The sequence below is a fragment of the Calliopsis andreniformis genome, chromosome 5 (assembly GCF_051401765.1).
Source record: "Calliopsis andreniformis isolate RMS-2024a chromosome 5, iyCalAndr_principal, whole genome shotgun sequence".
In the NCBI taxonomy this organism is placed as follows: domain Eukaryota; kingdom Metazoa; phylum Arthropoda; class Insecta; order Hymenoptera; family Andrenidae; genus Calliopsis; species Calliopsis andreniformis.
In genome coordinates this window covers 9,116,499-9,128,449 of record NC_135066.1, presented here as the reverse complement: position 1 = coordinate 9,128,449, position 11,951 = coordinate 9,116,499, and the positions used below count along the sequence as shown (strand labels likewise).

Genomic DNA, 11,951 nt, shown 5'->3' with positions numbered 1-11,951 from the left:
TTTACCATATATTTTGTCGGTTCTAGCCGCAATTATTGCCATTTATTACTACCTTCTCAAACCACGAAATATTTTTAAAGAACATGGAATTCCGCATATTCCACCGCGGCCAATAATTGGAAATCATGCGCAGTTCCTTCTCGGTAAACAAGCGGTGCACGAACAACAACAAGAAGTCTACAATCTACATCCGGATGCTAAGTACGTCGGTTTCTACGAATTCACTAGACCTGTGATTGTGCTGCGCGATATCGATCTCATCAAATCTGTGACAATGAAAAATTTCGAAGCTTTCCCAGACCATCGTTTCATATTTGACAAGTCTCAGGATCCGTTACTCGGGAACATGCTCTTCAGCCTGAGAAGTGAAGAGTGGAAGGAGGAGAGAGCTCTAGTGTCGACCACGTTCACATCGAGCAAACTTAAGACTATGTTCCCACTGATCTTGGACCGTGCACAGGACTACGCTCGATATGTATCCAAATTGCCAGAAAATGAACGTGACGTCGAGCTGAAAGATCTCCTCACCAAGTACACGAACGACGTGATAGCCAGCTGTGCATTTGGAGTTACCGTGGACACCAAGAAGGACCCTAAGAATGCGATCTACGTCCACGGCCGCAGCGCCACTAATTTTGCCACATTTCGAGTGTCAATAACTATGCTCCTATACAGGACTGCTCCGAAACTTGCACGTTTTTTGGGCCTGAAGTTTGTTACGAAAAAAGACTCAGATTTCTTCTACAATGTAATATCATCCACAGTGAAGGCTCGCGAAAAACAAAATATCTCTAGACCAGACATGATCCAGTTGCTGATGGATATAAGAAACAAGAAGCAGCATGGGAAAATACTTTCAATCGACAAGATTACGAGTCATAGTTACACCTTCTTCTTTGGTGGTTTCGATACCGTTGCCTCTCAACTGTCTTTCGTCTTATACCATTTGGCAGTGAACTCTGAGGTCCATGACAAACTCCAAAAAGAAATCGATGATGTTCTAGAGGATACGCAGGGCAGCGTGACCTACGAGAGTATAATGGGTATGCAGTACCTGGACGCGGTTATTAACGAATCAATGAGAATAAGCCCGGTAGCACCTTTTCTAGACAGAGTTGCTGTGAAGAAGTTTGAGCTACCTCCAGCATTGCCTGGAGCCAAACCATTAGTTGTCGAACCTGACACAACGCTCTGGTTACCAGTTTACTCGATTCAACACGATCCTAATCATTTCCCTGATCCCGAGAAATTTGATCCTGAGCGGTTCCTAGGCGATGGGAAGAAATTAGTGAACTCTAGCACACTTATAGCGTTCGGAATTGGGCCCAGGATATGTATCGGCAATAGATTTGCATTAATGAATATGAAGGTGATAATTTTCCAATTATTATCTCGTTGCAACTTTAAGCGGTGCTCAAAGACGACCGTGCCATTGAAGATAGCCAATAGAGTAATGACTTTTGCACCCCAGAACGGATTTTGGGTGAAGATAGAACCTAGGAAGCATGTGTCCCCATTTCTTGAAACCTGTACGACCAATGGACAATTAAACGTAGGGAGTGAATAATTCAAAGCACCAGGTTTGGTGTTTTTGTAAATACTTGGGAGCAATCTTGAATGAGTATATGGCGTGATTTGGAATGCGATTGATTTTTATTCTTTTGGTACAGCTTCAGAAGAAATTCTTTCCTTCCGGTATTCTGTATTCTGTATGTATACACTCGTGATTAGCGTGAACGTTGCTAAATGGAAACAAATGTTTTTCCAATTGGACATATTAAATCAGTTACATTAAGCATTGAAAATCTAGAAGATACTCAACAAATTCCATTAGATATTTATTCAAGAATACCATTATCTACGTGGTATTACAAGAAATCTTAGAATTCCTTCTACATATTTGTATAGTAAACATGAAACCATTTAGTATACATTATTGGATAATTGTTGATCAATGAGTATGTCCATCAATATAACACAAAAATAAGTTGAAGTGAAAGCAAAATTCGTACATTCATTTGAAAATGTGACGTAAGAATCATCAAAAGTGCAACTTAACTGTTTTCCACTTATCAACGCGCTCTGTAGATAATACTTTTATTGTGATTTTCTGTTGCAATTGTTCTGGTATCACACACTTTGCGCTTGTAACAGTCATAAATGTATGTGGTAGTATTAATAATAGCAATAAAACTTTTGTATGCGATAATGTGGAGCTACACGAGAAACAATCTGCGGTCACATATACACACCGTGGAGGTTAGCGTGTTAAGTAAATGAATGATATAGCATCGGCACGTATCTGTGATGTTGTCGACACTAAATAAAGAGTTGAACCTTACTAACACACATTTCCTCTTCTGTTTGTAACTAATATGTAAGTGATTCCTCACCACTTGACCTATGACTTTGTGAAATCCTCAATACAGAGACGATAAATTCATAGTTATCTTATCATTTGTAGTTACTACGAAGATTGATTACGTAGTTTCGAAATATAGTATATATTTAATAACTCATGAAGCTAGATATTTACAAATCATGTTAAAAATAAGAATTTCTGAACAATAAATTAGCGCATTCACTTTCTGTGTGTATACCTATACATAATTTCTTTCTAAAATTTTTTTTATTCAACTACTTCTTTAACAAATTACAAATTCCCATTTAATACTATTCTCTTTTAATAAATGATATTCCAAAAAGAAAAACTAAAATGAAATTAACAATGAATAACACAACCAATTGCATTTATTAAATATCAGTTCATCCTTTCGCACTTTTACACGTTTTAGAGAAGTTCGCGAAAACTCACTTCAAATTATTCGTTCATTTCCACGACTTCCTTATATTCGATAAGTTATTCAAAAAGTATATTGGAAATTTGTTGCAATCCTTGTTCTATAAAGTCCTTGGTATAAGTTATATGTGGTTTCTCTGTGACCAAATACTCTAGGCATAATATCTTAATTTTTCAAGCAATGTAGTAATTTTACCGTTTCGTTTTCCATATCTCTAAAGTATGCTTCAGCTGAAGTTCCATGAACATGTGCTGACTATAGAAACCTTGTGAGAGTTCTCTTCCACCTAAGGACCGAGCCATAAATACATCGAAAGCAAAATGAGTCATCGATTCCATATAAAAATACGCTGACATAAATATGTAAGTTTATGTAGTTATCTATTATACAATATGACTAGAGCAAGGTTATCTCGAAGATCACACTATCAAATGAGACACATAAATCACAACAAACTGTTTGCTACTAAATTACTACATATATGTACCCAAATTTTCCTCTTCAAATCTATAGAGGATAATCAACGTCATATCAGCTTCGAAGTCAATAAATCTTTAAGCGCACCACATGTGTAGCAACTTCGCCTACGCGCACGGGACTAACAATCGGTGACCCACAATGTTGTCCGTGTAAAGGCCGATTACACATTCAACGAAATTTCATGTATCGATTATCTTCTTATCCAACAGATAGAAAAAGGAGAATTGTTCATTATGTAATCGGCCTTTACATCGATAAAATTGTGAGTCATTGAGTGCCATGTCGTTCATATGCGAAGAGACTTATCACATAAAGATACGACGATTGACAGGAAGAGGTACCTAACTTCGTTGAGGCGCTCTTGAAGATTATACACACCCGGCGCTCCGTTATATAAGTATAGGCGTAAGCAATTTAATTCAGTCTCAAGCTGTCACAGGAGCAACACTCTCCTACAGTAATCTCTGAAAGTGACCACGGTATTGCCATGGAGATTTTACCATATATTTTGTCGGTTGTAGCAGCAATTGTTGCCATTTATTACTACTTTGTCAAACCACAAAACATTTTTAAAGAACACGGAGTTCCGCATATTCCACCGTGGCCAATAATTGGAAATCATGCGCAGCTCCTTCTCGGTAAACAAGCGGTGCACGAACAACAACAAGAAGTCTACAATCTACATCCGGATGCTAAGTACGTCGGTTTCTACGAATTCTTGAGACCTGTGATTGTGCTGCGCGATATCGATCTCATCAAATCTGTGACAATGAAAAATTTCGAAGCTTTCCCAGACCATCGTCTAATGTTTGACAGGAATCTGGATCCGTTACTCGGTAACACGCTCTTCAGCCTGAGAAGTGAAGAGTGGAAGGAGGAGAGAGCTCTAGTGTCGACCACGTTTACATCGAGCAAACTTAAGACTATATTTCCACTGATCTTGGACTGTGCACAGGACTACGCTCGATATGTATCGAAATTGCCAGAAAATGAACGTGACGTCGAACTGAAAGATCTCCTCACCAAGTACACGAACGACGTGATAGCCAGCTGTGCGTTTGGATTTACCGTGGACACGAAGAAGGACCCTACGAATGCGATCTACGTGCACGCCCGCAGCTCCACCAATTTTTTCACACTTCGAGGGTCAATAACTATGCTCCTGTACAGGACTTTTCCGAAACTTGCACGTTTTTTGGAACTCAGGATAATTAAGAAAAACGACGCTGATTTCTTCTCCAATGTAATATCATCCACAGTGAAGGCTCGCGAAGAACAAAATATCTCTAGACCAGACATGATTCAGTTGCTGATGGAGACAAGGAATAGGAAGCAGCCTGGGAAGATACTTTCAAGCGACGATATTACGACTCATACTTTCACCTTCTTCTTTGGTGGTTTCGATACCGTTTCCTCTCAACTGTCATTCGTCTTATACCATCTGGCAGTGAACTCTGAGGTCCATGACAAACTTCAAAAAGAAATCGATGAAGTTCTAGAGGATACGCAGGGCAACGTGACCTACGACAGTATAATGGGTATGGAGTACCTGGACGCGGTTACTAACGAATCGATTAGGCTATCCCCGGTAGCTACTTTTCTAGACAGGCTCGCTGTGAAGAAGTTTGAGCTACCTCCAGCATTGCCTGGAGCCAAACCTTTAGTTGTCGAACCTGACACAACGCTCTGGTTACCAGTTTACTCGATTCATCACGATCCTAATCATTTCCCCGATCCCGAGAAATTTGATCCTGATCGATTCCTCGGTGACGGGAAGAAATTACTGAATTCTGGCACATTTATGCCATTCGGTATTGGTCCCAGGATGTGTATCGGCAATAGATTTGCGTTAATAGAAATGAAAGTGATAATTTTCCACTTATTATCTCGTTGCAACTTCAAGCGGTGCTCGAGGACGACGGTGCCATTGGAGATGGCCAAAGGGGTAATAGCCTTCACTCCCAAGAATGGAGTTTGGGTGAAGATAGAACCTAGGAAGCATGTGTCTCCATTTCTTGACGCCTCTACGACCAATGAAGTATGAAACGTAGGGTGTGAATAATTCAAAGCATCATGTTTGGTGTTTTTGTAAATATTTGAGGGTAGTGTTGAAGAAATATATGGCGTGACGTTAAATGCTACTGATTTATATTGTTTTAGTATAGTTTGAGAGGAAATTCTTTCGTTCCTGTATTCTATATTCTGTATGAATACATTCGTGATTAGCGTGAGCGTTACTAAATGGAAACAAATATTTTTTCAATTGTAAATCTTAAACCAATTTCATTAACCATAGAAAATCTAGAAGGTATTCAACAAATTCCATTAAATATTTATTCAAGAATACCATTATGTACATGGTATTACAAGAAATCTTAGAATTCCTTCTACATATTTGTATAGTAAACATGAAATCATTTAGTATACATTATTGAATAATTGTTGATCAATGAGTATGTCCATCAATATAACACGAAAATAAGTTGAAGTGAAAGCAAAATTCGTACATTCGTTAGAAAATGTGACGTAAGAATCATCAAAAGTGCAACGTAACTGTTTTTTACCGCTTATCAACACGCTCTGTAGATAATACTTTTATTGAGATTTTCCGTTGAAATTATTCTTATATCACACACGTTGCGCTCGTAACAGTGATAAATGTATATGGTAATATTAATAATAGCAATAAAATTTATGCATGCAATAATGTTCAAAATTTGTTAACTGTCAATCTTCATTCAACTTTTACAATTATAATGATTAGATAAACACTCCGGTTACCGATGACCACCCTGGCGCTACAGGAGAAACAAACTGCGGTCACATATAGACACTGTGGCGGTCAATGTGTTAAATAAGAGAATCATAGAGTATCGGCACGTGTCTGTTATGTTGACAGCTCTAAATAAAGAGTTGAACCTCACTAACACACATTTCCTCTTCTGTTTGTGACTAATGTGTAAGTGATTCCTGATCACTTAACCAATGACTTTGTGAAATCCTCAATACAGAGATGAAGAATTCACAGTTACGTTATCATTCGTAATTACTACGTACATTGATTACGTAGCTTCGAAATAAAGCATTTATTTAATAACTCATGAAGCTAGATATTTACAAATCATATTAAAAATAAGAATTTCTGAACAATGAATTAGCGTATTCACTTTCTGTGTGTATACCTATACATAATTTCTTTCTAAAATTTTTTTTATTCACTTTCTACTTTAACAAATCGCAAATTAGTCATTTAGTATATGTCACAACAAACTGTTTGCTCCTAAATTACTACATATATGTACCCAAATTTTCCTCTTCAAATCTATAGAGGATAATCAACGTCATATCAGATTCGAAGTCAATAAATCTTTAAGCGCAGCACATGTGTAGCAATTTCGCCTAGGCGCACGGAACTAACAGTCGGTGACCCACAATTTTCTCGGTGTAAAGGCTGATTACAGATTCAACGAAATTTCATGTATTGATAACCTTTTCATCCAACCGACAGAAAAAGGAGGAGCATTCATGATATAATCGGTCTTAAATGGATCAAATTCTGAGTCATTCAGGTACACCTAGGTTTATCACAAAATTACGAGGACTGAACGTAGAAGGTACCCACCTTCATTGAGGCGCTCCTGAAAATGATACGCACACGGCGCTCCATTATATAAGTCTCAGCGTAGGTAATATAAGTTCAGTTTTGAACTAGTGCAGGGGCAACACTCTCCTACAGTATTCTCCGAAAGTGATCACGGTATTGCCATGGAGAGTTTAACATATATTTTGTCGGTTCTAGCTGCAATTGTTGCCATTTATTACTACCTTCTCAAGCCACGAAACATTTTTAAAGAACACGGAGTTCCGTATATTCCACCGTGGCCAATTCTCGGAAATTTTGAGTGGTTCTTTTTCGGCAAGCAAGGGTTCTACGAGCAACAACAAGAAGTCTACAATCTGCAACCGAATGCTAAGTACGTCGGTTACTACGAATTTCTTAGACCTGTAATAGTGCTCCGCGACATCGATCTGATCAAATCTGTGACAATGAAAAATGTGGAAACTTTTCCAAATCGTCGTATCGATTTTGCCAAGAAACTGGATCCCTTACTCAGTAGTACACTATTCAGCCTGAGAAGTGAAGAGTGGAAGGACGAGAGAGCTGTAGTCTCGGCCGCGTTCACATCGAGCAAAATTAAAAGTATGTTCCCATTGTTGGACAACTGTGCACAGGAGTACGCTCGATACGTATCCAAATTGCCAGAAAATGAACGTGACATCGAGCTGAAAGATTTCCTCGCCAAATATACGAACGACGTCATAGCCAGCTGTGCGTTTGGACTTATCGTGGACAGCAAGAAGGACCCTAAGAATGCGATCTATACGCACGGCTGCAACGCCACCAATTTTGCCTCACTTCGAATGACAACAATTATGCTCCTATATAGGATGGCTCCGAAACTTGCACGTTTCTTGGGCCTAAAGTTTGTTGCAAAAAAAGACTCGGATTTCTTCTACAATGTAATATCATCCACAGTGAAGACTCGCGAAGAACAAAATATCTCTAGACCAGACATGATTCAGTTGCTGATGGAGACAAGGAATAGGAAGCAGCCTGGGAAGATACTTTCAATCGACGACATTACGTATCATTGTTTCAGCTTTTTCTTTGCTGGTTTCGATATCGTTTCTTCTCAACTGTCTTTCGTCTTATACGATCTGGCAGTGTACTCTGAGGTCCATGACAAACTTCAAAAAGAAATCGATGAAGTTCTGGAGGATACGCAGGGCAACGTGACCTACGACAGTATAATGGGTATGAAGTACCTGGACGCGGTTATCAACGAATCAATGAGGATAAGCCCAGTAGGAAATTCTCTAGACAGACTCGCTGTGAAGAAGTTTGAGCTACCTCCAACATTGCCTGGAGCCAAACCGTGGATTGTCAAACCTGGCACATCGGTCTGGTTACCAGTTTACTCGATTCATCACGATCCTAATCATTTCCCCGATCCCGAGAAATTTGATCCTGGTCGATTCCTCCGTGATGGGAAGAAAATACTTAATTCTGGCACATTTATGCCGTTTGGAATTGGTGCCAGGATGTGTATCGGCAAGACACTTGCATTATTAGAAATGAAAGTGTTAATTTTCCATTTATTAGCTCGTTGCGACTTCAAGTGCTGCTCAAGATCGACGGTGCCATTGAAGTTGGCCATTGGGGTAATGGCTTTGGCAGCCCAGAACGGATTCTGGGTAAAGATAGAACCTAGGAAGCATGTGTCTCCATTTCTTGATGCCTGTATGACCAATGGAACATTAAACGTAGGTAGTGAATAATTCAAAGCACCAGGTTTGGTGTCTTTGGAAATACTTGAGGACAATCTTGTATGAGTATATGGCGTGATTTTGAATGCTATTGGTTTTTATTCTTTTGGTATAGTTTGAGAAGAAATTCTTTCCTTCCGGTATTCTGTATTCTGTATGAATACATTGGTGAATAGCACGAGCGTTGCTAAATGGAAACAAATATATTTGCAATTGTAAATCTTAAATCAATTACATTAACCCCACAAAATCTATAAGATATTTAACAAATTCCATTAAATACATTTTCAAGAGTACCATTGCATATATGGAATTACAAAAAATATTAGAATTTCTTCTAGATATTTGTATAGTAAATATAAAAGCATTTAGTAAATTCTATTCAATAATTATTCATCAATGAGTATGTCCATCGATACAACACCAAAATCAATTGAAGTGAGAGCGTATTCTGTACATTCCTCAGAAAATAAGCCGCAGAATTCAACAAAAGAGCAACGTTACTGTTTTCCACTTATCAACACAGTCTGTCGATAATATTTTTATTAAGATTTTCCATTGCAATTGTTGTGACATCACACACTTTACGCTCGTATCACTTATAAATGTATGTGGTAATATTAATAATAACAATAAAATTTATGCATGCAACGTATCCATTACCTTTTTATCCAATAGACAGAAAGGGGAGGATTGTTCCTCATATAATCGGCCTTAAATGAATAAAATTGTGAGTCGTTGATTGTCATGTCGTTCAGGTAAATCTAGATATACCCAAAGATATCACACAAAAATACGAGGATTGAACGTGGGAGGTACCTACCTTCATTGAGGCGCTCCTGAAAATTATACGCACATGCCGCTCCGTTATATAAGTATCAGCATAGGTAATGTAAGTTCAGTCTTGAACTAGTGCAGGGGCAACACTCTCCTACAGTAATATCCGAAAGTGACCACGCTATTGCCATGGAGGTTTTAACATATGTTTTGTCGGTTCTAGCCGCAATTGTTGCCATTTATTACTACTTTGTCAAACCACAAAACATTTTTAAAGAACACGGAATTCCGCATATTTCACCGTGGCCAGTTTTCGGAAATTTTGCGTGGTTAGTCTTCGGTAAACAAACGTTCCACGAGATACAACAAGAAATCTACAATCTACATTCGGATGCTAAATATGTCGGTTGCTACGAATTCCTGAATCCTGTGATAGTACTCCGTGACATCGATCTCATCAAATCCGTGACAATGAAAAATTTCGAAGCTTTCTCAGATCATCGTCTAATGTTTGACAGGAACCAGGATCCGTTACTCAGTAACATGCTCTTCACCCTGAGAAGTGAAGAGTGGAAGGAGGCGAGAGGTGCAGTGTCGAGCACGTTTTCAGTGAGCAAACTTAAGAGTATGTTTCCACTGATCTTGGACTGTGCACAGGACTACGCTCGATATGTATCGAAATTGCCAGAAAATGAACGTGACGTCGAACTGAAAGATCTCCTCACCAAGTACACGAACGACGTGATAGCCAGCTGTGCGTTTGGATTTACCGTGGACACGAAGAAGGACCCTACGAATGCGATCTACGTGCACGCCCGCAGCTCCACCAATTTTTTCTCACTTCAAGGGTCAATAAATATGCTCCTGTACAGGACTTTTCCGAAACTTGCACGTTTTTTGGACCTCAGGATATTTAAGAAAAACGACGTTGATTTCTTCTACAATGTAATATCATCCACAGTGAAGGCTCGCGAAGAACAAAATATCTCTAGACCAGACATGATTCAGTCGATGATGGAGACAAGGAATAGGAAGCAGCCTGGAAAGATACTTTCAAGCGACGATATTACGACTCATAGTTTCACCTTCTTCTTTGGTGGTTTCGATACCGTTTCTTCTCAACTGTCATTCGTCTTATACCATCTGGCAGTGAACTCTGAGGTCCATGACAAACTTCAAAAAGAAATCGATGAAGTTCTAGAGGATACGCAGGGCAACGTGACCAACGACAGTATAATGGGTATGGAGTACCTGGACGCGGTTATCAACGAATCAATGAGGATAAGCCCAGTAGGAAATTCTCTAGACAGAATCGCTGTGAAGAAGTTTGAGCTACCTCCAGCATTGCCTGGAGCCAAACCTTTAGTTGTCGAACCTGACACAACGCTCTGGTTACCAGTTTACTCGATTCATCACGATCCTAATCATTTCCCTGATCCCGAGAAATTTGATCCTGATCGATTCCTCGGTGACGGGAAGAAATTACTGAATTCTGGCACATTTATGCCATTCGGTATTGGTCCCAGGATGTGTATCGGCTATAGACTTGCGTTAATACAAATGAAAGTGATAATTTTCCACTTATTATCTCGTTGCAACTTCAAGCGGTGCTCGAGGACGACGGCGGCATTGGAGATGGCCAAAAGGGTAACAGCCTTCACTCCCAAGGATGGAGTTTGGGTGAAGATAGAACCTAGGAAGCATGTGTCTCCATTTCTTGATGCCTGTATGACCAATGGAACATTAAACGTAGGGAGTGAATAATTCAAAGCACCAGGTTTGGTGTCTTTGGAAATACTTGAGGACAATCTTGTATGAGTATATGGCGTGATTTTGAATGCTATTGGTTTTTATTCTTTTGGTATAGTTTGAGAAGAAATTCTTTCCTTCCGGTATTCTGTATTCTGTATGAATACATTCGTGAATAGCACGAGCGTTGCTAAATGGAAACAAATATATTTGCAATTGTAAATCTTAAATCAATTACATTAACCCCACAAAATCTATAAGATATTTAACAAATTCCATTAAATACATTTTCAAGAGTACCATTGCATATATGGAATTACAAACAATATTAGAATTTCTTCTAGATATTTGTATAGTAAATATAAAAGCATTTAGTAAATTCTATTCAATAATTATTCATCAATGAGTATGTCCATCGATACAACACCAAAATCAATTGAAGTGAGAGCGTATTCTGTACATTCCTCAGAAAATAAGCCGCAGAATTCAACAAAAGAGCAACGTTACTGTTTTCCACTTATCAACACAGTCTGTCGATAATATTTTTATTAAGATTTTCCATTGTAATTGTTGTGACATCACACACTTTACGCTTGTATCACTCATAAATGTATGTGGTAATATTAATAATAACAATAAAATTTATGCATGCAACGTATCGATTACCTTTTTATCCAATAGACAGAAAGGGGAGGATTGTTCCTCATATAATCGGCCTTAAATGAATAAAATTGTGATTCGTTGATTGTCATGTCGTTCAGGTAAATCTAGATATACCCAAAGATATCACACAAAAATACGAGGATTGAACGTGGG

General features: G+C 38.6%; 2 protein-coding genes and 2 pseudogenes across 2 annotated transcripts in view; 3 read left to right on the top strand and 1 right to left on the bottom strand.

Annotated features, from left to right (window-relative positions):
* LOC143178795 (membralin-like) overlaps window positions 1-11,951 on the bottom strand; it is a 195,717-nt gene that overhangs the window by 31,813 nt on the left and 151,953 nt on the right. The window lies entirely within an intron of this gene.
* On the top strand, window positions 176-9,264 carry LOC143178965 (uncharacterized). Its single transcript, XM_076377911.1, has 26 exons — window positions 176-1,562; window positions 1,671-1,785; window positions 1,835-1,946; window positions 2,037-2,127; window positions 2,186-2,259; window positions 2,290-2,366; window positions 2,430-2,500; window positions 2,556-2,594; window positions 2,766-2,931; window positions 3,022-3,069; window positions 3,169-3,326; window positions 3,377-3,543; window positions 3,613-3,669; window positions 3,721-3,738; window positions 5,333-5,383; window positions 5,442-5,485; window positions 5,578-5,702; window positions 5,813-5,863; window positions 5,934-6,000; window positions 6,086-6,229; window positions 6,293-6,347; window positions 6,440-6,457; window positions 6,528-6,659; window positions 6,702-6,759; window positions 6,851-6,895; window positions 6,994-9,264. Exons 1-26 carry the CDS (start codon window positions 275-277, stop codon window positions 8,619-8,621), a joined length of 4,899 nt encoding a protein of 1,632 aa, XP_076234026.1. The 5' UTR covers window positions 176-274; the 3' UTR covers window positions 8,622-9,264.
* Window positions 3,701-5,997, top strand: LOC143179382 (cytochrome P450 9e2 pseudogene; annotated as a pseudogene).
* LOC143179381 (cytochrome P450 9e2 pseudogene) lies at window positions 8,633-11,789 on the top strand (annotated as a pseudogene).

What these genes read in the sequence shown, in the direction of transcription:
- LOC143178965 (XM_076377911.1), top strand. Translation starts at nt 275, where the DNA reads ATGAAAAATTTCGAAGCTTTCCCAGACCATCGTTTCATATTTGACAAG. An exon ending in CAATTGGACATATTAAATCA is followed by an intron (nt 1,786 to 1,834) that starts GTTACATTAAGC and finishes AAATTCCATTAG; the next exon opens with ATATTTATTCAAGAATACCA. An exon ending in AGTAAACATGAAATCATTTA is followed by an intron (nt 5,703 to 5,812) that starts GTATACATTATT and finishes ATGTGACGTAAG; the next exon opens with AATCATCAAAAGTGCAACGT.